This window comes from Triturus cristatus, chromosome 9 (genome assembly GCF_964204655.1).
Source record: "Triturus cristatus chromosome 9, aTriCri1.1, whole genome shotgun sequence".
Classification (NCBI taxonomy): Eukaryota; Metazoa; Chordata; class Amphibia; order Caudata; family Salamandridae; genus Triturus; species Triturus cristatus.
In genome coordinates, this window is record NC_140592.1 from 1191939275 (window position 1) to 1191963191 (window position 23917).

Below are 23917 nucleotides of genomic sequence, written 5' to 3' on the forward strand. Positions count from 1 at the left end.
TACGCTCCTGAAACAAATCCTAACAGCCATATGCTATCATCCTTTTTTTCAACCATACAAAAATCCCAGCAGAATTCTCCCGATCTATTATCTTTAGAAACAGATATAGCACAACAAGAACTCTTGGCTGCACTCCAACATTTGAAAAAAGATAAGGCACCTGGACCAGATGGATTCACTGTCGAATTTTATCTCCATTTCTCCAAGTTATTATTGCCTAAATTATACCTTTTGTTCAATTCCTTTACTTCTTTGGGGAAGTCGGCGGGCTCTTTTTCAGAAGCTCACATCTGCCTAATTCCCAAAGAGGGAAAAGATTTGAAGTATTGTAAAAATTATAGACCCATATCACTTGTCAATATAGATTACAAGATCTTTTCTAAGACACTAGCCCTGCGTTTAGACCCTATTTTACCAACTATATTGGGCAAGGAGCAGTCTGGTTTCGTGAAAGGGCGAGTTATTAGTGATAATATGAGACTATTTTTCAACATTTTATCCAAAGCTCCGCATTTAAAACACTCTCTTGCAGCTATAGCGTTAGATGCTGAGAAGGCATTTGATAGAGCTGAATGGCAATACCTATTTTACACTCTCAAATGGTTTGGCTTTGGCTCTAAGTTCATATCTCTAATCTCACTTTTATATTCCAATCCACGCGCTGCTGTCTGTGCCAATGGTCTCACATGATCTTTTTTCAATCTTAGTAGAGGAGTGCGTCAAGGCTGCCCCTTATCCCCTTTTCTTTTTAATTTAGCCCTTGAACCCTTTCTCTCAAAAATCCGTCAAAATGCACAAATATACGGTTTTCAGACACCCAATACCAATATCAAACTTGCAGCGTACGCTGATGATATTTTGCTTTTCATTTCCAATCCCAGTGAGTCCATTCCAGCTTTTCTAAAGGAAGTTCAAGCCTTTTCATTGATCTCAGGGTATAAATTAAATAGCGATAAGTGTGAGATCTTACCTCTGACTAAATTCACTTTTAAAGCCGATTTTGTTTCCACTAACTTTACCTGGAAGTCCTCCCAAATCAAATATCTAGGTTTAAATTTCACGCCCACCATAAAAGACACTGACACCTTATGTATGAATAATTGTAAAAAAAAAAAATCAGAACTTACTTCTAAATGGCATCCCCTTTACGTTTCCTGGTGGGGCCGTTTAGACACTATAAAGATGATGCTTTCCCCTATAATTTTATATTCCATTTCCAATATTCCGGTCCCCATTTCTACTAAACTATTCAAATCTGTTAATTCAGTACTGTCCTCCTTTTTATTGAACAACAAAAAACCCTGTATGTCTACTTACAAGTTAACACGTCCTAAAGCTGAGGGAAGAGTTAATTTTCCCAATTTCCCTGCTTATCAAAAAGCATTCTTATTACGATAGGCCTCATACTGGTTGCTTGACTCCACAGCAGATTGTCCTTTATGGACATCAGTTGAAAGTTCGCTCTTATTCCCTTTTTCATTTCAAGAATATCTCTCTTTTTCTCGTAAACCCCAAACATTATCTACTCCCCTATTTAAGCTCACTTCCACACTTCTCTGCCCTCTATATCCTTTAATTCAAGACACTCTTGACTCTTTTTTAGCCTCAACCATTTGGCACAATAAAACTTTATTAAAAAATAATAAGCCCTTTTATTGGAAAACATGGATGCAACGTGGTCTGATTTGGGTCCACCAATTATTTTCAGACAATGAATTTGTTTCTTTTTCTTCCCTTCAGCAATTTTATAATTTGCCTGCCTCTCTCAATATTCTATTCTCCGTTACATGGTGCTTAAAATATACACCCAACTTGCTAGTAACTCTGCCAATTCTCCAGCTAATGCCTTGCCTACTGATTTGTCCACTCTTATACGCACCAAACCTAAAGCATCCACTTTATATACCTTCCTTCAGTCTACAGGTATGTCAAGACAAAAATCCCAAATTGAACTTGCTTGGGAGGAAGATTTTAATGTAGTTTGGTCCCTACCAATGATGAACAAGGTTTGGATTAAAATACGCAAAACCTCAAGAACAGCTAGTTTAACACAAACACTGTTTTACATCTATAACAGGCTTTGTCTATCTCCACACACTTTAAACAAGCGATTTGTGGAAATATGAATTTTTATGGTAAATTGTGTCCCCTATCTTGGACCCCAACGGCTCCATGTACATGCTATAAGTACATGTATGTTCCCTCCAGTTCCAGCTATAAAGACGCAAATACATGTGCGTCCAACGTCAACATGCCCTCTTTCAGATCCACCATGAATGGGTCGAATATTCCATTCCTACGTACGAAAGGCCACCGACTTTATGTGGTTCACTTTTCTAGTTTTATAGTTCGGGCGAGTAGGCCCTGAATTCTGCCATCAAGCCTTTTTCTGCTTCTGCCTCTGAAATGCTCTAGCTTGGACCTGCATCCGTGTCCATGAACTTTGTCTTACTCCCTGCGCGGCTAACGGTGCCTGACGCGGCCTGTTGCCTGCCAAAAACTGTATTCAGCCTTCAAGTTATCTGCTCCGCTCCTCATCCAATGCATTCCTGTCTAGTAGTTTAGGTAAACATCCCTCCAGCTACCGAGCAAAAGGCTCGGCCTCGCTATCTTTATGCAAGTAATTCATAGCCCCTGTTACCATGGAAGATTCCTGCCCCCTCGCATCTCGTGTAGACGCATAGACGCTTGTACATGCACTAACAGTCAGTATAGCATAGATTCCATCCGAGAGACCTTTCCTTTTGGATAAACCAGTTCCTTAAACAAAGATATTAGATATTATTTGGGATTAGGTTGACCTGACCCCCCAGACTTCTGTCTCCACATGTAGAGCTAAATGTCAATTCCCCTTCACCCTCTAGTTGTACGTCAATCACACGTCATGCGGCTGCGCGCCCATCTCTGCCAAATATTTCTGCTGACACTGCAGGATTCTCTTATGGATCCACCCACTTGTGACATCATTTTAAATGACGTTTCTAGTATACGCCTGTATTTACGCCTATTTTCATTACGTATGTGTATTCTTATCTGTATTATCAGCTGTTACACCTCCTGCATCTGTCTTAATGCAATGCTTTTTATATATATACTGTTACTTGCCAATAATGTATTGCTGATCCCTTCCTGAACCTTCGTGGTGATGGAATATGGTTGCCTAGTTCGAACTATAATTCCTTTGTAAGGAATAAAGCCCTTTTCAGAACCTCTAATACCACGGATTCTGCCTCTTATTTTGACTGAGTTATTCTTACTAGACTTTACCGCATAAAAAATAGTACAGGTAATTTAAATATTTACCACATAAATTGGCGCCCGAACAGGGACACTTTCTCATCTCACGCGCCGGAGGTGCGTTGCAGGCCCGGTCTCCTGCCACAGCTGGACGGACAAAAACGCGTACCCGCAGGATTTCCTGTATCTCCCTCCGGCCAAGCGGGGGTGACTGAGGCTGCGATCAACACCCAGACGAGGCGGTGAGAAGTGCGAAGTATCCCGACCAGAGCCTAGCTGAGAGAGCAAGATCCGAGGTATACAGAGGCCCACCAGGTTCCGAAGTTCCGAGTCGAGTCGAGTCGAGTCCGGTCCAGTTCAGTTCAGTTCCGAGGCCTTCCGTTCCGTGCTACCCGGTGAGTACCGTTGCTGGGGAGGCAGTTAGACGTGCACATTAATTTGTGCCGGTCCTGACGGGTTTGGGTACACAGATCCGGTCTGCACTGTTTTAGCAGTGTATCTGTACTGTTTAGCAGTATATCCAGTATGTTCATGTATATATAATTCAATATCATCTAGTATTAGTATTATGTCAGTAACTAGTTTTCTTCTAATTATCATTGTTCGTTAAAAGTTAAATGTTAAATGTTTTACTGTGTTCAAAAATTGTGGTATGAATGAGTGTACATTATTGTGTTTATTGTATTAATTGTGTTCAAGTCCAGTTCGAGTAAAAACCAAGTAGCAAGGTTTAAAGATGCCGTTCTTTTCAAAATTAAGACAGATCAAAACTAGAAAAGGAATGCTCGAAGAAGCTGTTCTCATTCCACCTAGGGACACCCCAGGGTACTTTATGTATCATAAACATGGCCTAGATGCCGTATTATATCTTGACCTATGGGTGGACTACACCAAGGATCTAGCAGAAAGTCAGAGGTGGCCCGCAGCTGGGACATGGGATGCAGATTGCATCATGAGAGTAGAAGAAGAATTATGGAAAAAGAAAGCCAGACAGTCACAGAAAGATGCCATTGAGTTATGGCGTAAAGAATCGCATAGGCGCACAGAGAAAGCGCTCAGACTGGAAGAGAAAAGTAGGGAGAACTCAAATAAAGCCCGAGAAAATGTATTAGTTGAGGAAGGTATCCGAGTAAAAACAGAACAAGTAGACAGACAACGAAACACTCTTATGAATGGTATGTATCCTCTTTTGGCCGAAGGTTTACCTAAGGCCACCCCGGAAATACCGAAGGATTTGCCAACTCCATTACTCCCGATTAAAGTACATCCCAAGACCGCAAAAGATATTTTCCTTTCCTCTTATTTAGACGATGCAGCTCCCGAATATGTTAATGATCCTTCACACACGCCACCTGTCGATGGTGCTCAACACCGAGATCATCTGCCCCCACCTCCGCAACAACAAACTCCTCCGCACAATCCAACAGGTTCATCTGTTTCCACCGCTTTTCCTGCATCCACAGTCTCTACCTTACACCCCACAAATCCTTTTATGCCTAGCACCTCAGAAGGTGCGACAGCAATTTTTGCCACACCACCATCAAGAAGCAAATCGTCTCTTAGAGATTTAGCCAACCAACGTACACCCCAAATAGCAACATCCGACATGTTTAAGGAACATCTTGTAGATTGTAGATATGATCCAGTGCCCGGTAAAAATGATAGAATGCTGCTATCATCACTACGTATACGACGAGCCTCACTATATTTAACGACGCTACCAGGAATGATTAAACATTTAGACAATATATATCGCTTTGTCCAAACAGGGCAAGGCCCTGAAAGTATTGACGAAGCCATGGAATACCAGAAAGCGGATATACAGAGACAACTGTTACGTTTCTTCATAAACTGCGTGATCAGAGACAGAGATAGGTCTGAGGTAGACCAGGATGAAATGCAAGTACTTACCCGATGGGGTCAGAATATATCAGAGGGAAAACATGATAAACAGACATGTATAGCAGCTATGTGCCGAAAGATCCGCAAAGAAGTAGAGCGAACACATAAAGCCAGAATGGAGGCAGACAAAACTGAATCAGAGGGAGAGGAGGAGGAAGAATCAGAAATGCCCACAGGACAATTAGAAACGATAGCCTATGTAAGTAGGGGAAGACCTTGTAACAATACCAGATACTTTAATGACCCGATACGTCCGATACGTCCAGAATGTAACAGACATTTTCAAGCCCCTATGTTAAATACGAAGTCCCCTGAACACTTATTCCAGGCTGCTGATAAATTACTCCGAGACCGAAGGGGGTATCATATGCTCGATTCTATGGATGAACAAGAATTAGCCAGGTCAGCAGTACAATGGGCTGACAGTTCTGAGAAATACAGTGATGATGCGTTGGCACACACGTTTTTGAATCTTACCCCAGACGAACAGCGTTTAGCTGGTATATACATGATACAACATCTCGTTATATTATATAGAAGCCAATACTCCGATCCCGGTCCCCTGCCTGATATATTGATAGAATTACTCACGAATAAATGGAGAGGTTCAGGTACTGATTTAATTAAAGAAATTCTGGAATATCGACACCAGTACATTGTCTTCATATGCCCAGAACATGTTTCAGTTCCCCCCCAGGAAAGAAAAACGTATCACATAGACAGACAGAATCCCTTACGCGAAGTACACCCAGTCAGAGGTGAGGACAATATTTTTAAACGCGTGTTTGTGTACGCGCCCATAACTAAAATTGAATTATTAGAAATGAAGAAAGTAGTACCTAGCCATGACAAAGACCCAGCAGGTTTCCACCATGAGATAAAACACATGTTACTCATGGGAGAGTATACTTATCCCGACATTATGAAAATATTGAAAGTTTTATTGCCTGCCGGTATTTACGAGAAACTCAAGGAAAAGGAATGGGAGGTGGGAGACCAAAAGATAGATTGGACAATATTAGAAAACGAAGAAAAGGCCCGAGCTGCAGGTTCAGGGCTTGGGGAAAGGACTACAGCATTACCAGGATTATTAGTGCAGGTACTACCACGTTTATTAACTACGAAAAAGGAAGACTGGGGTGCAATCTCGGCCTGTAAACAAAAACAAGATGAAGACACTAGTGATTTCTATTCCCGATTTGAAAAATGTTTTGGTATTAATAGCGGCATAAAAGCAAGTAGTGAATCGTATCCACATCTGTTTGTGACAAAATTAGTTGAGAATTCCCTGCCACAAGTTAAGAGTAGAGTATTAAAATTCGAGAGTACTTGGCAAGGTAACACACCGTCACAGATGTTACAAATGTTACAATATCATCACAATAGAATTAGAGAAGAACAAGAACAAAGACGTATGAAAGACACGAAAATGAAAATGCTTGTTGCCCAGTCAGTTCCAGCTGACGGTCATAAAAAGGGTACGACACAGTCCAATGATACAGTAGGTCCTGTTAGAGGGACATGCAACTATTGTAAACAGCCAGGTCATTATATACACGATTGCGCAGTTCTGAAACATAATATCTCTACGGGTATAACGAAAGAGAGACCACGTCCGCCTAGACAGGATCAGATCCAACAACAAGTACCTCAGAATATACAGCCTATGCCAGCTGTACAACAGACCGCACCACAACCACAACAACAACTACAACAACAGCCACAGCCTATTGCTGCAACACAAAACACGACACAACAGATGTACCAGTATGCACAAAATGACTACCCAGAGTATCAGCGCTACACATGAAATAGCCTAGAGAGGGAAGTTGGCTTACCCCTTATTGAGGTTCCAGTAGATCAAGAAGGTCCTTATGTACAGAGTCAGTTATTAGGGAAAGACAGAAAGTTTCTACTCGATACAGGGGCAAGCAGAACCACTATCCGTCACAGCGAAGTCCCAGGGGTACCCCTCTCAGGCTCACAAAATATTTCCCTTGGTTTTTCGGGAAAGCCTACTGTTAACGAAGTATCGCAACCACTTGCATTTACAGTCGGTCCATTAACACGGACTACAGATCTATTACTTACTAAATCATGTCCAGAAAACTTGTTAGGTATAAAAACATTGAAAGCTCTAGGAGCTGTAATATGTTGTTCTCCAGAAGGAGTACGACTATTTTTGCGTGACTTTAAAGGTCACTACGTGTCTAGAGACATGGATCACCGGTTACAGAATCTACCTGCACATTTATGGGCACAAGGCCCCACTGATGTAGGTTGTATGCACATTACACCATATCGAGTCACAATAAAAACAGGAGTGGTACTACCACGAATACGACAATACAAGTTACCCCCAGATGCTGTAGTGGCTTTACTGCAAATCATTGACGAGCTCATTGCACAAGGAGTGGTTGTAGAAACCGACTCCAATGTATGTAATTCCCCGATAATTCCGATTCTTAAACGAACTGATCCAAAAGCACCACCAGTATATCGATTAGTTATTGATCTGCGAGAATTAAATAAATGCATTGTACCACAATACCCCGTGGTCCCAGATATCTCTTCATTATTAACGGCCATAGATTCAGAAGCAACGTTCTTTACTGTAATTGATCTCAAGAACGCTTTCTTTAGCGTCCCAATCGATCCGGAAAGCCAATATTTGTTCGGATTCAGTTTAAATGGACGAAGTTTTAAATTCACACGCGCACCTCAAGGATTCACAGAAAGCCCCAGCATCTATAGCCAAGCACTGAAAAGAGAACTTGACAGTATTCACATGCCAGCTCACACTGCCCTGCTTCAATACGTCGATGATCTGCTGATCACCGCACGAACCGAACCTGAATGTGAAAAAGCATCACTGACGGTTTTACATTTCTTAGCCGACAAGGGGCACAAAGTGTCCCCTTCGAAACTACAATTCTGTGTCCAGCAAGTTGTGTACCTAGGGCACTTGCTGTCCAAATGGGGGAGACAGCTCACACCTGATCGCATCCAGTTAATTGTAAACATGCCACCACCCAAGACACAAAAGGAGGTACGGGCCTTCATAGGCCTCACTTCGTACTGTAGGCAGTGGATCCCCCAATATGCATTTTTAGCTAAACCACTCATTCAGTTGACAACACAGGAGGCAGCAACATCGACTGTCCTCCCTTGGACTCAGGAACATACACAAGCTTTTGAAAGCTTAAAGAAAGCTTTATGCCAAGCACCTGTTTTAGCAACGCCATGTTACAGCAAACATTTTACACTTTTTGTTACAGAACGTGAAGGTACTGCTCTGTCAGTACTCACGCAGGAACAGGCAGGATCACACAAGCCATGTGCTTATTTTTCTAGTACATTAGATCCCGTAGCTCAGGCTCTTCCTGCGTGCCTGAAATCAGTCGCAGCAACAGCTTTAGCAATCAGACAAAGCGATGCCATAGTATTAGGACATCAATTGACAGTACAAGTACCACACGCAGTAGAGGTTCTCCTGAACCGGACCCAAACACAACACTTGACTATAGCAAGACTGACGGGTTATGAATTAACATTGTTCCAGCCACACATAGAAATCAGACGTTGTAGTACATTAAATCCTGCCACACTTTTGCCATTAAATGGAACAGACCCATTGGCACATGATTGTATTGAAGTTATTACTATTACGACGAAACCCAGACAAGACTTGACAGATATTCCATTATCAGATCCAGACCTGACATTATATGTAGATGGTTCATGCATGAGAACAAATACAGGAGAGTTAGTGGCCGCTTATGCAGTCACAACAGATACTGAAATTATTGAAACAAATTGTATCGATACCTTGTCAGCTCAAGCAGCAGAGCTCATCGCTCTGACACAAGCCTGTATTCAAGCCAAAAATAAGAAAGTCAACATATACACAGATTCACGTTATGCATTCGGAGTCGTCCATGACTTCGGCGTACTTTGGCGAGAGAGAGGTTATTTAACTTCTCACGGTGCCCACATCCAGCACGGTCCCCTTATTCAAGCTCTGTTAGATGCAATACATCTGCCTACTGCAATATCGATTATGAAGTGTAAAGCTCATACAAAAGTGACTGACATTGTTTCTCAGGGTAACGACCTAGCTGACAGAACAGCTAAACAGACTGCTCAGAATCAGACTCGTCCAACTGACACGACAAAGACAATAGTTCCGACATCAACACATTGCATGACAGTTAAGGATCCCGCCCTTGATGTAATTGACATACAGACACATGCTACACCAGAAGAAATAAAGAGATGGACTGAATTAGGAGGGATCCAAACGGATCAAGGATGGATGACGAAGGGAAAATCTATATGGTTTCTCCCCGACTCAATGGTTCAGGTCATCATTAACACAATACATAGTCCAGCGCACCTAGGAGAGAAAGCTATGCTAGACAGTATTCAACACATTTGGTTCAATAAACACTTGCGAGCAGCAGCTAAACAGAAAGTACGTACCTGCATGATTTGTTGTCAGTTCAATCCAGGAAAAGGCGTACCTGTAGAACAGGGTGGATTTCAACCCCCCGATCACCCTTTTGAAGTCCTCCAGATGGATTATATCCAGATGGAACGATGTCGAGGATTCAAATATGTCCTCGTAGTTGTATGCGCTCTCTCCCGGTGGACAGAGGCGTATCCCGTCTCAGATTACACTGCCCCGACTACTGCCAAACAGTTAGTTTGAGAATTCTTCCCACGATATGGTTTGCCCCGTGTCGTGTACTCAGATAATGGCCAACCGTTCTCATCCGAGCTAATGAAACATGTTTCACTTCTGTTAGGCTACCAATGGAAATTCCACTGTGTCCGACATCCCGAGGCAGCAGGTCTCGTGGAACGACATAATCAAACTCTGAAAATTAGATTGTCCAAAGTATGTAGAGAAAAAGGTGTCGACTGGATAGTAGCTTTACCAGTTGCGCTCTTTTACATGAGAATGGTAGCACACTCTCGAACAGGGCTATCCCCGTATGAGGTGATCTTTGGTAGACCACCCAATATGTGGGGGACGCCTATACCTCGTAAAATCACTGATGTTGACTGTAATATGCTGACAGATTACCTGGCTTCCTTGATGTCTGCACTACAATCTTGTCGTTCACAGGTAGCTGCAGCTTTTCCCGATAACACTGAGGTGAAGCCCCATGACGTGGTTCCAGGTGACCTGGTTCTTGTGAGGAATTTCGACCGGAAGACCCAGCTGGAGCCCAGGTGGCAGTCGCCCAAGCTCGTCTTGCTGACCACAAGGACAGCCGTGAAGATAGAGGGACGTAAAGGGTGGTTGCACTCGAGCCATATCAAAAATTTTTATGGACTACCGTCCGATGTGAACACTCAGCCCTGCATTCCTTCTTCACAGACAGACTCAAAGCTCCCCTTGGTTGAAAAGACGGAGACTGAACTCTATAAACTGAAACTAAGGTCTAGCAAGTCAGACAATTTGATTGTTTAAGTCCTCTCCAAGGTGAATCGGTTGAATTTGTCTCTGACATGTATCCTCTAGACCGAAATAGAGAGAGAAATAGACAGATACAGCTTAAAAAACATGCGTACTGTAAATCACTTCGTAGTCACTGCATAGTGACATTATTAATTATGTTTTTCCTAAGTCTTCTAATCATCATTTCTAGTGTATTGCTACATATGTATTACCCTATTTCTAAGCGTGCTTACAATGCTACTGCTGAACATTCTTTTAGCGAATTACCTCCGCATGAGTTGTCTTATAGATTTGCGCTGCGCAACAACACATTCATTAGTATGCTACATCATTCTCATCAGACCAGCAATGCTACAAATTGTTGGATATGTGGCCGACTCCCTCCCTATCAGAAATACAAGGGAGTTCTGCCCCTCTTTCCGTATCCGTTCACACACAATGGCTCCTGTGGAGCATGGTTTAGTTTGATTAATTCCCTAGATTCAAATTCAGTAGTTTATCAAGACAACTGGGTTTGGGGAAACCTGAACCTAGTTTTACTTAAAGTCTGCTACCCTAACAAGGAGGGACTTCCCAAAAGAACAGGAACTGATCTAGAAAATGAAGTATATGGATTAGGTAACTTTACACTTAATCTCATGATCCTGAATGTTGAATCCAAAGCCACATCAGTCTTGCCCACTATGTCAGTATTTCCAGTTAGAGGCGAATTATGTGTAAGAAAGAATGGTTCAATACACATGGGCCATAGTAAATGTACCACTGTAATAGAATTCAGTGATAAAGGCGAGTCTACATTTAGAGCTTCTCGTCACTCCTACTTCATCTGTGGTCACACCGCATACATACGCCTACCCCTAGATTGGGATGGTACCTGTTACATTGCATTCCTTCTGCCACCTGTTTTCCTAGCCCCGCCTGATTATCATAGGAACACCCATTTAGTACACAATAGACAGCAGAGAGATCTCCCGATTGTCGACTACACTGAAACAGCATGGGAGAAATACACAGATTTCAATAAAGGTTTCTTTCCCTACATAGGTACAGTCACTAATAGTAAGCTGATACGTAGATTAACTAGAACCCTTGAAGCAGTAGTGAATGAAACTACTTCCGCTTTGGGCAACTTAACAGAGGAGCAGTCTGCGATGCGGATTGTTGTTCTCCAAAATAGTCTTGTCCTTGACGTCATTCTGGCCGATAGGGGCGGAGCTTGTAGAGTCATCGGATCGAGTTGCTGTGTTTTCATACCAGAAAACGCGCCGTCAGTATATAAAGCCATAACTCGACTTCATAAGATCGTAAGCCAGATACACCAGAATCCAGGCACCTGGACTTGGTCCGGTTGGTTCTGGAGCGTGTTGTCAGCCTGGGGATGGAGGATCCTATCCTTCCTAGGTATTGGCTTTCTCATACTATTCAGTTGCTGCTTGTGTCTACAATGTGGGCCAGCGATTTGTGGTCTGTGTGCCACATCGTGTATCCCGCCTTCAAATTTTCATTCGAGATCCCGGAAGAAGAAAGAAGAACAAATGATGCTATATGAACAGATTGATGGATTGATGAAGATGGATATTTCATGAGGGTCCGTAGGGGACAAGGAGGGAATGTGGAAATATGAATTTTTATGGTAAATTGTGTCCCCTATCTTGGACCCCAACGGCTCCATGTACATGCTATAAGTACATGTATGTTCCCTCCAGTTCCAGCTATAAAGACGCAAATACATGTGCGTCCAACGTCAACATGCCCTCTTTCAGATCCACCATGAATGGGTCGAATATTCCATTCCTAAGTACGAAAGGCCACCGACTTTATGTGGTTCACTTTTCTAGTTTTATAGTTCGGGCGAGTAGGCCCTGAATTCTGCCATCAAGCCTTTTTCTGCTTCTGCCTCTGAAATGCTCCAGCTTGGACCTGCATCCGTGTCCATGAACTTTGTCTTACTCCCTGCGCGGCTAACGGTGCCTGACGCGGCCTGTTGCCTGCCAAAAACTGTATTCAGCCTTCAAGTTATCTGCTCCGCTCCTCATCCAATGCATTCCTGTCTAGTAGTTTAGGTAAACATCCCTCCAGCTACCGAGCAAAAGGCTCGGCCTCGCTATCTCTATGCAAGTAATTCATAGCCCCTGTTACCATGGAAGATTCCTGCCCCCTCGCATCTCGTGTAGACGCATAGACGCTTGTACATGCACTAACAGTCAGTATAGAATAGATTCCATCCGAGAGACCTTTCCTTTTGGATAAACCAGTTCCTTAAACAAAGATATTAGATATTATTTGGGATTAGGTTGACTTGACCCCCCAGACTTCTGTCTCCACATGTAGAGCTAAATGTCAATTCCCCTTCACCCTCTAGTTGTACGTCAATCACACGTCATGCGGCTGCGCGCGCATCTCTGCCAAATATTTCTGCTGACACTGCAGGATTCTCTTATGGATCCACCCACTTGTGACATCATTTTAAATGACGTTTCTAGTATACGCCTGTATTTACGCCTATTTTCATTACGTATGTGTATTCTTATCTGTATTATCAGCTGTTACACCTCCTGCATCTGTCTTAATGCAATGCTTTTTATATATATACTGTTACTTGCCAATAATGTATTGCTGATCCCTTCCTGAACCTTCGTGGTGATGGAATATGGTTGCCTAGTTCGAACTATAATTCCTTTGTAAGGAATAAAGCCCTTTTCAGAACCTCTAATACCACGGATTCTGCCTCTTATTTTGACTGAGTTATTCTTACTAGACTTTACCGCATAAAAAATAGTACAGGTAATTTAAATATTTACCACAGATTCTCCACTGTACAGGATACCTGTTGGTCTTGCACTCTCTTTCATATGCTTTTTTCGTGCCCACCTGTATATAAGTTCTGGAAACAGGTCTGGTCTCAAGTCAACTTAATTTTTGGTACCAATATCCCATTTTTCGTAAAAGACATCTTTTTGGGAAGTCTCTCACCAATTTGGGATAATTGTGAAATTAATATCAAAATTGTAGATTTATTAATAGCAGTTGCTTTGCAGCAGATCACAAGGAATTGGAAAGATTTTGCGAAAATATCTTACAAAGCTTGGTGGTATGATGTTTGTCACAATCATAGATTGGATACATTCCTTGTTTTTCCTTTACAACTGGCTACGAAACTACTTCAGCTATGGTCACCTGTTACAACATTCTTTGATAATTGTGCATTGCAACATTTTTCGCCAAACCCATCTCAGGAGGAAGTACTTAAACCCCCTTAATTTTTCTTGATGTTTTTCTAATATTTCATATAAATGCGCATTGTGTCATTTTTCAGTTTCTTTTGCTGTGATTTTATCTTTATTTGTGTATTTATGCTGGAATACATATGTGATGTATTATTTCATGACTGATAGTATGTATTGTATACGGTCACCTTTTTGCTTTTAATAAAAACTTTCTTCTGAACTAAAAAACTAAATGGTGACAAGACCGAGTTGATGCTCCTTGGCAATCCATCCTATTCAACGCAGATCTTCTATGGCCAGCATGAATGGGCCCCGTCCCTGTCCCTAAGACCCAGATGAAGAGTCTGGGTATCTGGCTGGATCAAGACCTCAGCTTTATGGTCCAGGCACGTAAGGTTGCGGCTTCCTGCTACGGCATCTTCAGGATGCTCAGAAAAATGCTTCCACTTCTCCCCTTCCAGGCGAGAAAGCTTATGGTACAGGCACTTATTCTTTCCTGCCTGGATTACAGGAATGACCTTTACCTCGGAGCTAAAGTCTCGACCTTTACAAAACTCCCAGCGGTGCAAAACTGAGCTGCGAGGATGCTCGTGGGGATCTCTAACCGGCAATCTGCAAAGCCCGCCTTGAAGGCTCTCCACTGGCTCCCTGTTCGGGAGAGCGTTAACTTTAAGGCCATGTGCATTGCCCACATGATGTTAACAGGGAATGGTCCTTCAATCAATCAATCACTCCATGGTCCAGCCTTATGCGGCGAATAGACAGCTGTGCTCTGATCATCTATACCTGGTTGTTGTTCCCAGGATTAAGAGGACCAGAATTGGCGGCCACCTATTCGCTTGCAATGCTGCTAAGCTGTGGAACCCCCTTCCCCTCCGCCTACGGAGGGAACCCAGCCATCTAGCCTTTCGGAAATTACTGAAGACTTGGCTTTTCCCTTGAGTGTGCTGCGATGTCCGTCTTTGTTATTGCCATAGCGCTGGGATGCCCCTGGGTAGCTACGCACGTAACAAATGCTGTTTTCATTTCATTTCACAAGGTTTCTCTTAGTACCAGTCCCTTCCTGGACATAAAAAGGGAAATTAGCCCCAGCAACCTTGCAAGTAATTCACCATGCAGGCTAGCCAAACACAATAACCAAAATGTGAACAGCATGTACAGCATTGGAAGGCAAGTTTGTTTCTTAAGGCTAATGAAAATTAAAACACATCAAAACTGGTCCATTCTAGAAAAGATGAGCCTGTGAAAGAGCGACAGAACTGTCTATAAAACGAGAAGAACCGGAGAAGCTAGCCCTAATATCTTGATTGTTGGTGAAGTATTTGTCACATAAAAGCATTCTTTGACAAGCAAACACAGGATTACACAAATGTTTGCATGTGTTTCTAGCAAACATATTGACTTTCCAAAGCTGAGAAAAAGTAATGAAAATGGTTGCTTTCTCTGTAGAATGTATAAGGTAGAGAACATATTAAAGTGTTCAAATTAAGTGTACTGTTCAGATGTAAGATAGCCCAGAGGTATTCCAATGAAAGCATTTCCTAGAGGGTGGAATGATTAATCAAATAGCATTAGGAGAGAGAGATCTACTCCCTTGGGTTGAGTATAAACCCACACTAAGTATATCTTAGAGTACCGTGACAAAACGACTTATAGGCAGCTAAGCCGTCAAGCAAGACATAACAACTAGGTATTGATGAAAGACCAGTAGCAGGAATTGAGTCTACCTGTTCTACTTCTGGTGTGTGGACAGAGATGGAGACATTGGGACAAAGAGACATGTCACTTTCAACATTCTGAATGTTGAAACCAATTAAGCATTTGAAAAGATTTTCAAAACATGTAATAATTCAATGTATGACCTAAAGTAGTGAATAATTAGCTACTGTACCTATTATCCCTTTATTCCTCCTGTATCTTTCCCAAGGATTTGAGTGCTCAAGGTAATAGTAAACAGTTTTTGGAGTACATATTAAGATAAGCACTAATTTATGTTGTTACTAGTGCTGATAATATTTGGTATGTTTTTATTTGGAACACCCTATAGTATCCTCTTCCTGTTATATTATACCGTTACACTTATTGTCAGCTATGTTTTAACATTTGTTAAAGCTTAATAACGTTTAGAGGAAAATGAAATGCACTGCAGAATAAAAAAAAAGTCTGTGAGCAGCAGACATCAAATGGTGACAGCAGACAAATGTGTTGAGGTCTTGCATCCTTCAGACCTCTGATACAATTCTTCTTGACAATGATTGATAAAAGGGAATAATGGAAAAAGTCCACCAGGCGTGTTGAACAGCTTTTTGTCTCAGTTACCATGGAATCTAAAAGTGCTCTTTAATCTACGGCTTTACCATACTGTCCTTAATGACTTTTGGGAAAGGTTGGTTGCTTTGCTGTCACCACTTTTTCATTAAAGTATTTTTCACATGGAAAATCTCTATTTAGCCTACAGCCTACAATCCCTTGCCACAGAGCAGTTGGTTCCAAGCAGGGTATCCTCTTCTACCTTCGATGTTTTCAAGAATGAGCTAGCACCTCATGGGAATGTCCTCAACAGGATCCTGTAAGTAAAACTGGAAGCATAAGGATGCAAGGTCAGATCAGAAGTAATTGGTAAACACCCTACCCTAAGAAAGAGAACGACCATCTGAAATTGGACAAATGTTGGTCCCAACCAACAGACACAACTTTCTGCAGTCTCAGAACACTCTTATAATTCCTAGTGAAACAAAGTGCTCATGCCAAAAGAAAAACAGAAATAATGTAAAAGAAACTTTGTGAAACATTGACAAATGAGGACCCTACCTTCATGAAATTCTGCAGCTCGTACAAAATATGATAGAAGTTCTTCTGCTGCAGGTGTTTGCAAGCAGCAAATAGGTAGGTGCTCCATTTCTCCAAGCTCGGGTCTATGGCCTCCAGCAAGTTTTCCAGCACATGCAGTTTGCCACTTTTGTAGCTTGGAATGAAAATGCCTTCAAGGAACACGTCTCCGGGGCATTGCTGTAAAAATGAACACAGATTTTCTTATACAATTTCTTTAAATGAAAGACTAAGAAATTGAGTTATTTTTTGTGAAAGATGAGTCCTGCACAAGTAATAAGTCCAAAATTCAGTTTTTACTAGGAAGCAGGCACCCCACTGAAGCACTTGACTCTCAGAATAGCGAAGCAGAGCAGTTTACTGAGGAGAGGTGCTGTAGGCTAGCAATCCCAATTCTCTGGAACGCAACACCACTACTCACTAAATTATTGTTCAGTCAGTACGTTTTCTTTTAAAAAGGAAAAATGCTTTTATCACAGACACTCTATTTAATACTAAAACATTACAAATATGTACATCATGTAGACGGAAATACCTTTGGTGATACCCTCCTATCACATTTCACCCCTAGTGAGACCTGAACCCCATAATTACAATACTTCCCCCACCTATACCAGATGTAATATCACACTATAAAGACGTGTCATTATTTCTAATGAAGGCCTACTGGCTTATTCAGGGTGTCACCACATTAATGAAACAGCAACATGTCATGTGTGAACCTCATACCATCATTAAAACCATCAGGAATAATATTGATTCTCAAATGCATTTATTATAAGCAATTGAATGTTCTTCAGAGATACCATCAACAAAGCATTTTAAATAAAGCATTTAAATTCACCAACATTAGTGTTCGAGTCTTTCTTCACTTACTACTGGCCACATAATGTAGCAATAGAACCAACCCCTAGGGGTTGGTGCACTCCTGAGCTTGTGAGCAAAAGCACCAGCTTAGAGTACTTTCAAACAGTGACGGACCATATAGAGGTCATGAATACCTCTATATGGGAGGGTTAAAGCCATTTTCTCTTACAAAAGTATACAAAAAAGTGATGGGTGGAATGCTTGAATTCATCGCAGCCACAGGTAATCACTCAGGCGGAATTCCAGTCCATCGTTAGTTCGGACACAATGCTACCTCAGCTTGGACCTAGCCATTTGCTAATCAGTCTCAACCCTGTTCCAAGCCAGGCTCCCCTTTCAACTGGAACACAAGCGACCCAGGACCGGTTTCAACCGAGTAAGGGCTCATCAGCGAGCCATACTGTCACTAGAACCAAGCTAAATCTGGCTGAGGAGCCCTAACTATCTCCAAGTAGTGCATACCTAATGAGCAGATCGCCACATTCTTTCTTTTCTACTTCACAGCCTCATGTCTCATTTTCTTTTTGTTGTGGGGTGTCCAGGTCCTACCTGGGGCACCCATGAGTAGGGTGGGGTTTATTGGGGGCTGGCTGGTGTAGCCCCTAGGACTTCATGGCCCTTGCCAGATCCCGGCGGACGCAGCACTGTTCCATGGTGCCACGCAGTAGCTGGCATCTTCTGTGCTCCGGTCGGCCCCGGCATCTGCAGGCGGGAGCAGGATTCAGAGCGCCTCCTGCCTGCCCTGGCCACAGGTGCTATGCTCAGTGCAGGGAGCGCCTTCTCCCGGCAATCTTCCCCTCCATGTCTATTCATGGGCACAAGGGACAAGTGGGCACCCACCAGACCCGGCTCTATGGCTGCTTTGTCTGTGTCCTGTCTCCCTGGGATGGGATTCCACTTGCCAGACTTCTTTTTTGCTTTGTGCTGGCCCCTGGAGAGATGGGATCCCTGGGGCCATCAGGAAGCAGAGAAATATGATAGTTGCTGAAGTCCAATAAGATGTGGACATAGTGTGTTGGGAACTGTAAATTCAAACTTGGAATGCATGATTTACACCAGTACTGTAGAGAAACTGCACCTTAAGGCAGAATTTCGCCTAAATGTATAATTCAGTGAAAGCATCACTGTTTTTTCAGTAAGCCCTGCAGACCTAAACTATGATTGCACACTCACATTATAAGCTACCCCGGGTCAGCACCAAACCTTGCAGTCTCTTATGCAGCAGGCTACCAGTGCACAGGTACCAGGCTGTGCACGACGGTAGCCTTACATGTGCAAACCTCCTATATCTTTGCAACCAGCCCAGTGCCTCTTTCCGTAGCAGAGGAGCAGTGACCTTAACTTAAAAGGTAGACACTGTGATGAAAATGCCCAGTTCAATTACTGTGAATTTACTGTGCGTGAGACTCAAATAGTGAGACTCGCCCCCAGTAAAGGCCAAAAAACTGGTAAGTCAAAAGCAAAAAATCCTGGTGGACTAAATGGGTAGAGCCCATTTGTTACACCTGCTTTCTAGTTTTAAGTGCAACAGCATCAACTCTCTATTGCATAGGCAGATTTTATTTGCATCTCGATTTGTCATTTCAATATTTATTTATTGCAGTTTTCTTGTCGATTTGTCATGCCTTTGAATTGATTCTTGTGGGCTCTTGACAGAAAAAAGGCTTGGTCAAGGTACAGAGTCTAAGTGCCAGTAAAAAACTCAAGTGGTCTAACAGAACAGTTATTTAAAGATTAGTTGAGACGAAGACCCTAACTGATGTACAGAATGATAAAGCGATCATTTGGTCTGAAGGTAAACTGTACAGAGACTGCATATGGTTCCACAATAAGATTACTGCAGGGCCACAGAAGGAGTTTTGTAAAATACCAGGTCATATTTTGAACAAATCTAGGTCTAGTTCAGTAACAAGTAGACTGAACAGTATGTTGCAGAGTGTGTGTGACCCTGACCAAGGATTCCCTCTGTCCATGTACTATACCTAATGTTTGAGTTTATTAAGCAAATCTTCGTTTTGGATTAAAATACTCTGTACTTTATTTTTTGTTTTTTGTTTGCTTAATATAGATATATCCATCGTACTGACAAGTCGAAAGGAACAATACCAGCTGTTATGACCTTATCAATAAGTGGAATACCTAGGAAGACAACTGCGCACCGGGAGGATGGAGAGGTAGTAGGCGAATTAGCCCTGGCACTCATAAATACATAAGCTTGAAATGTGGCAATAATCTATCGGAGGTATTGGTAACAAGCGGTTTGCGTCAGCAAAACAGACTATTTGGACACTGGAACACAAATGTTCACAAAATACTTCTTACATAGTGTATAATCCGAATCTCTACGTTTAAATGTTTTAAAGCTTTTAATCAAGAGAATAAGTTTACTATAAAACTAGAATTTTCCTTTTTAGCCTATACATGCCACAGTTTATAGATTTTTTTCTACAACACAAATTTTTAATGCTGCAGCTAGTGACACCGTTAAATAGATAAGTACAATGGCCAAAACAATGACATAGTACATTGGGTTTAGAGTACACACCTACATCTGATGAAAGGAGCTGTATGGTCTTGAAAGCTAATGCACAATACCTTCATTGTTCGCCTTTTAATGGTCTAGTAAAAGTTGGCACTTCCTACAACATGTATAGTACAATATAAGAGTGACACAAAGGCCAACAACCTTTTTAGCATAAAAGTAACTATACTCACATTTTTCAACAGATGCAGAAGAGCTTCTCTCATACAATCGTGTCTTATGAGGAAGCTGATGATAGCTAGGTTCGTACCGTATGTTTCCAGGTAGTACAAACACTCCTTGTAGTAGGCGTTCTGCTGCACCTTTCCTTCTGGCATCATTTCCAGCCATAAGCTTCCAGCCTTCAGTGTTGTTTCCAGTTCTTTTAGTGTGGCAATGTAGTCATCGTCTTTCTTTTAACACAAAGCGATATTTATACAAACAAGCATTATTGCACAATTATGAGACATACTTTGACAAAACAATTTTAGGATGAAATGGATTATAATTTTATATAGTGGTGGAGGTATAACAGTTACAGCAAATTACTCTTCTCTGTGCTCCAGATACCCAATACCTGCTCTCTAGCAACAGAACAGTAAGGGCCACATAGACAATAAGGGGAAACAAGTGAGTAGCCCGAAGGAAGCCGGACCAAGACCCACTGGTTTGAGTCACTATGGTAACTTATATTTGCAGGCATGTCCAGTTCCTCTTCCTCCAGACTCATGGGAACATTAGTGCACATGACTTAGAGGTAGGCAGGTTCAAAAGTGCTACATTCAAGGCTAGAATAACCATTACCCACAGAAAGCCAGTTCCAGGGAAACAACCAAACAAGTTGCACCTAAGATTGCAAATGCATAGAATCCCTCATTACAGGACAAGATGGAAGGAGCAGCCACTAAGGAGGTGACTCTTGACTTACAAGAGAGAAATCAGGAAGAGCGCGAGCTATTACTACAGTAAGACCCAAATACCAAGAGCCAATACCAAATAAACAGGCAGTTTTCAGGAGGAGAGGAGGAAGTTACAGCCCCTAGCACAGTATGGGAGATAAGAGGAAGGGACCTTATAAGATGCCCCAACTGCAAGAAAGAGTAAGGACCAAAGTTGTCACTACGACTCATGTCTCAAACACTGTAACAAGAGGCACTCTAACCAGAATCAAAGGGCAGGAAACGAAACGATAAAAAGCCCATCACCACAAAACAGGTACGTCGAGAACAGTGGATTACTGCACCGCTCAAATAGAAGGTCAACAAATAGCAAAGGAAAGCCTGAAGAGTAGGCAACGCTATAATATTAAACAGAAGTGGAACATGTTTACTGCTTTGGTAAGAGCAAGAGATTGAATCATTGGTGAAAAAGAACAACCAGCCTCCGAGAACTAGGGTCGACAACTAAGGAAGGGATCTTCAAGACTTCTACTTCAAGGCAGCTTTGTGCAAGCAGGTCAAGATGCTGTCCGTAAAAGGGTGCAACAAAATTTAAGCATAAATAATAAAAATAACAGATCTGTTGATGTATTGCCATAGGAAGATACACACCTAGAAGACCAGTGATATGGTTTATAAGTCGGACTACACCAGACCCTCCCTATACTAACTCAATACACTAAACAACAGGATGCGGCGTATGGTGTGAAAAGGGTTATACGCCACCCAGAGAGATCCTAACCTGCTTTATGGAGTCTTACGTAACAGGACTTGCTGGGTGAAAGCACGCTGGCCTTCATTTGCACAAGAAGACATGCAAGTTATCAAGGCATTCCAGACAGCTAGAAAACCCGAGTTACATCACACAATGTTGCCTGGAAGAATGAAAATGCACAGAAAAAGGCCAGCCATAGCAGATTTGAAACATTCTTTGAAAAGTATTGTCAAACATCTTTATTTAGGAAGCAGACACAATCAGCAATGGATAACTTTGGTTCTGAGAATGGCCACTGCTTCCTGCTTAATTGCTCCAGGACAGCAGAGTACTATATTGCACTTGCATGTGATAACTGTAGGTTTGATGTAGGGCTCCCACATTATGGGTTCTTGGTTTCCACTGAGGCTTCCTGTGAGCTAGTGGTGACACTTCTATTGTGTATTTAAATAATCTCAATAAACTAGGGGAAAAATACATTCAACAAACTATAAAGAATAACTTGAGTAAAACGTTTTCTTCGTGACAAAAAGAAATTTCTGAAAACCTAGTGAAGCTGTTAGTTGAACAATTTGAATGACTGTAGAAATGGACTGACAGCCCAGTGTCATGCTTACTTTAATGGAAGCAGTCTAGTGACAAACGGAGTACTGCTCATCTACGTCAGCAGTATTGAGCCAAGCAATAAAAAGTAGAAGATGATCTTATACAGCTCCAAACATGCTCTCCCCACTCCCACGCTGAAGACACAAGTCAGGAGAAGAGCATGAATGACAGAGGATGCAACCTTTTTACTTACTTCAATAATAATGCTCTGTTCTGCATCAGATCTGTGTAAATTGATATAATAATGCTGCTGCATGAAGTAATTTTGGTTGAGACATTTCCAAGCGGCCAAGTAATGGCTGCTCTGACAACTACTGTGGGCTAAAGATGCACTCTTCCATGTTCAACATTCCACATTGCCTTAGAAAACCATACAGGAAATGAACCACAAGGGCTGTCTAAAAGTTTTGGCCAATCACCTCAATGTAAGGGAACTGAGGCCCTGGAAAGCTGGTGAATGTACTGAGGGCACTGCAAAGACATGTTTGGGGTTGCGCACACATCTGGGCTTCCAAACTGCTTTTTCTTTTATGCTGTGGTAAAGGTCCCTTGGTAACTGAAATGGACATCCCATCAGACTGAAGGTAGAGCTATGTAAGTAGGAGTAATAAGAGATAGCTATGTGGTTCAAATGTTGCATTCAACATTAACAAATATTAATTTTCATCTCACCCCAGCAAGAATGGGCTTCATGGCAGATTCCAGGTGCTGGGTCACGTCCTGAAGCACCCTTGATCCTTGAGTGAGCTGATTCAAATCTGCTGGGGCCTTCAAGAAACGCTCAAACTTTTCTCTTGCTGCAATCAGATTGGCAGCTTTCAAGCAAGCCATGCCCCATGCATGCCACACACCAGTCGGATCCAGGCCAGATTTGGTGGAAACCTAAACCAGAAGTTAGGTATTTGCATAAGGAAAGAAAACATTGAAAGCAGGGGCAAATGGGAGGCGGGACAAAAAATGAGAAAATAAAATGTAAATCAATTCTTTAGTATAAACAAACTAAAATTACATTCCAAAGAGTACTTTCCTGTTTAAAAATGGTCATTTCCCTACTAGGGTTAAATCTGTAGAACACACACATCACATAGGCTCTTTTTTCGATGATCTCCTCAATGGAGAGCATATTTCAATGGTTGCATGTTTAATAAGTGCATATGGTTTGTGTGGGATGAAAACGCATGACATGAAATGAATGACTCACTCAAGCTTGAGGTATTGACAACATTTGGAAATTCTTCCCAAAGCTACTCACACACCAATAGGATGGCTGTGTCTGTGATGTGGCTGCCTAATCTTGTGCTCATGGAGCTTGCTAAATAGAAGTAAATAAAATTACCATGTGGAATGGTGTTAGGGAAAGGGAACCATCTAGGTTAATCATAATGCGCCCTCAATCGATCAATCGTGCACCATGAGTAGACAGGAAACAAGGATGTGGTGATAGCTGCTGCCATAAATATAGGAGTGATGAGCTCTCAGTGTTTGCTATCAGGAAGGCGTCTGGAAGAACAGTCTTTCAGATCCACTGCAACTTAAATCAAACCCACTTCAGCAAAAGGCTTTCATTTCAGTGATAAGTACATTAAACTCACCCAAATGAAGTCTTCG

The 23917-nt window shown here is 42.0% G+C and overlaps 1 protein-coding gene across 2 annotated transcripts in view; it reads right to left on the reverse strand.

Annotated features, from left to right (window-relative positions):
* The window catches only part of ZFYVE26 (zinc finger FYVE-type containing 26), a 740905-nt gene that overhangs the window by 183306 nt on the left and 533682 nt on the right, over positions 1 to 23917 (reverse strand). For both annotated transcript variants that reach the window (XM_085627201.1, XM_085627200.1), the window contains 3 exons: positions 22982 to 23191; positions 20245 to 20463; positions 16645 to 16842 (listed from right to left, as the gene is read on the reverse strand). In XM_085627201.1, coding sequence (XP_085483327.1) covers positions 16645 to 16842; positions 20245 to 20463; positions 22982 to 23191 — 627 coding nt within the window. The remainder of the gene's footprint in view (positions 1 to 16644; positions 16843 to 20244; positions 20464 to 22981; positions 23192 to 23917) is intronic.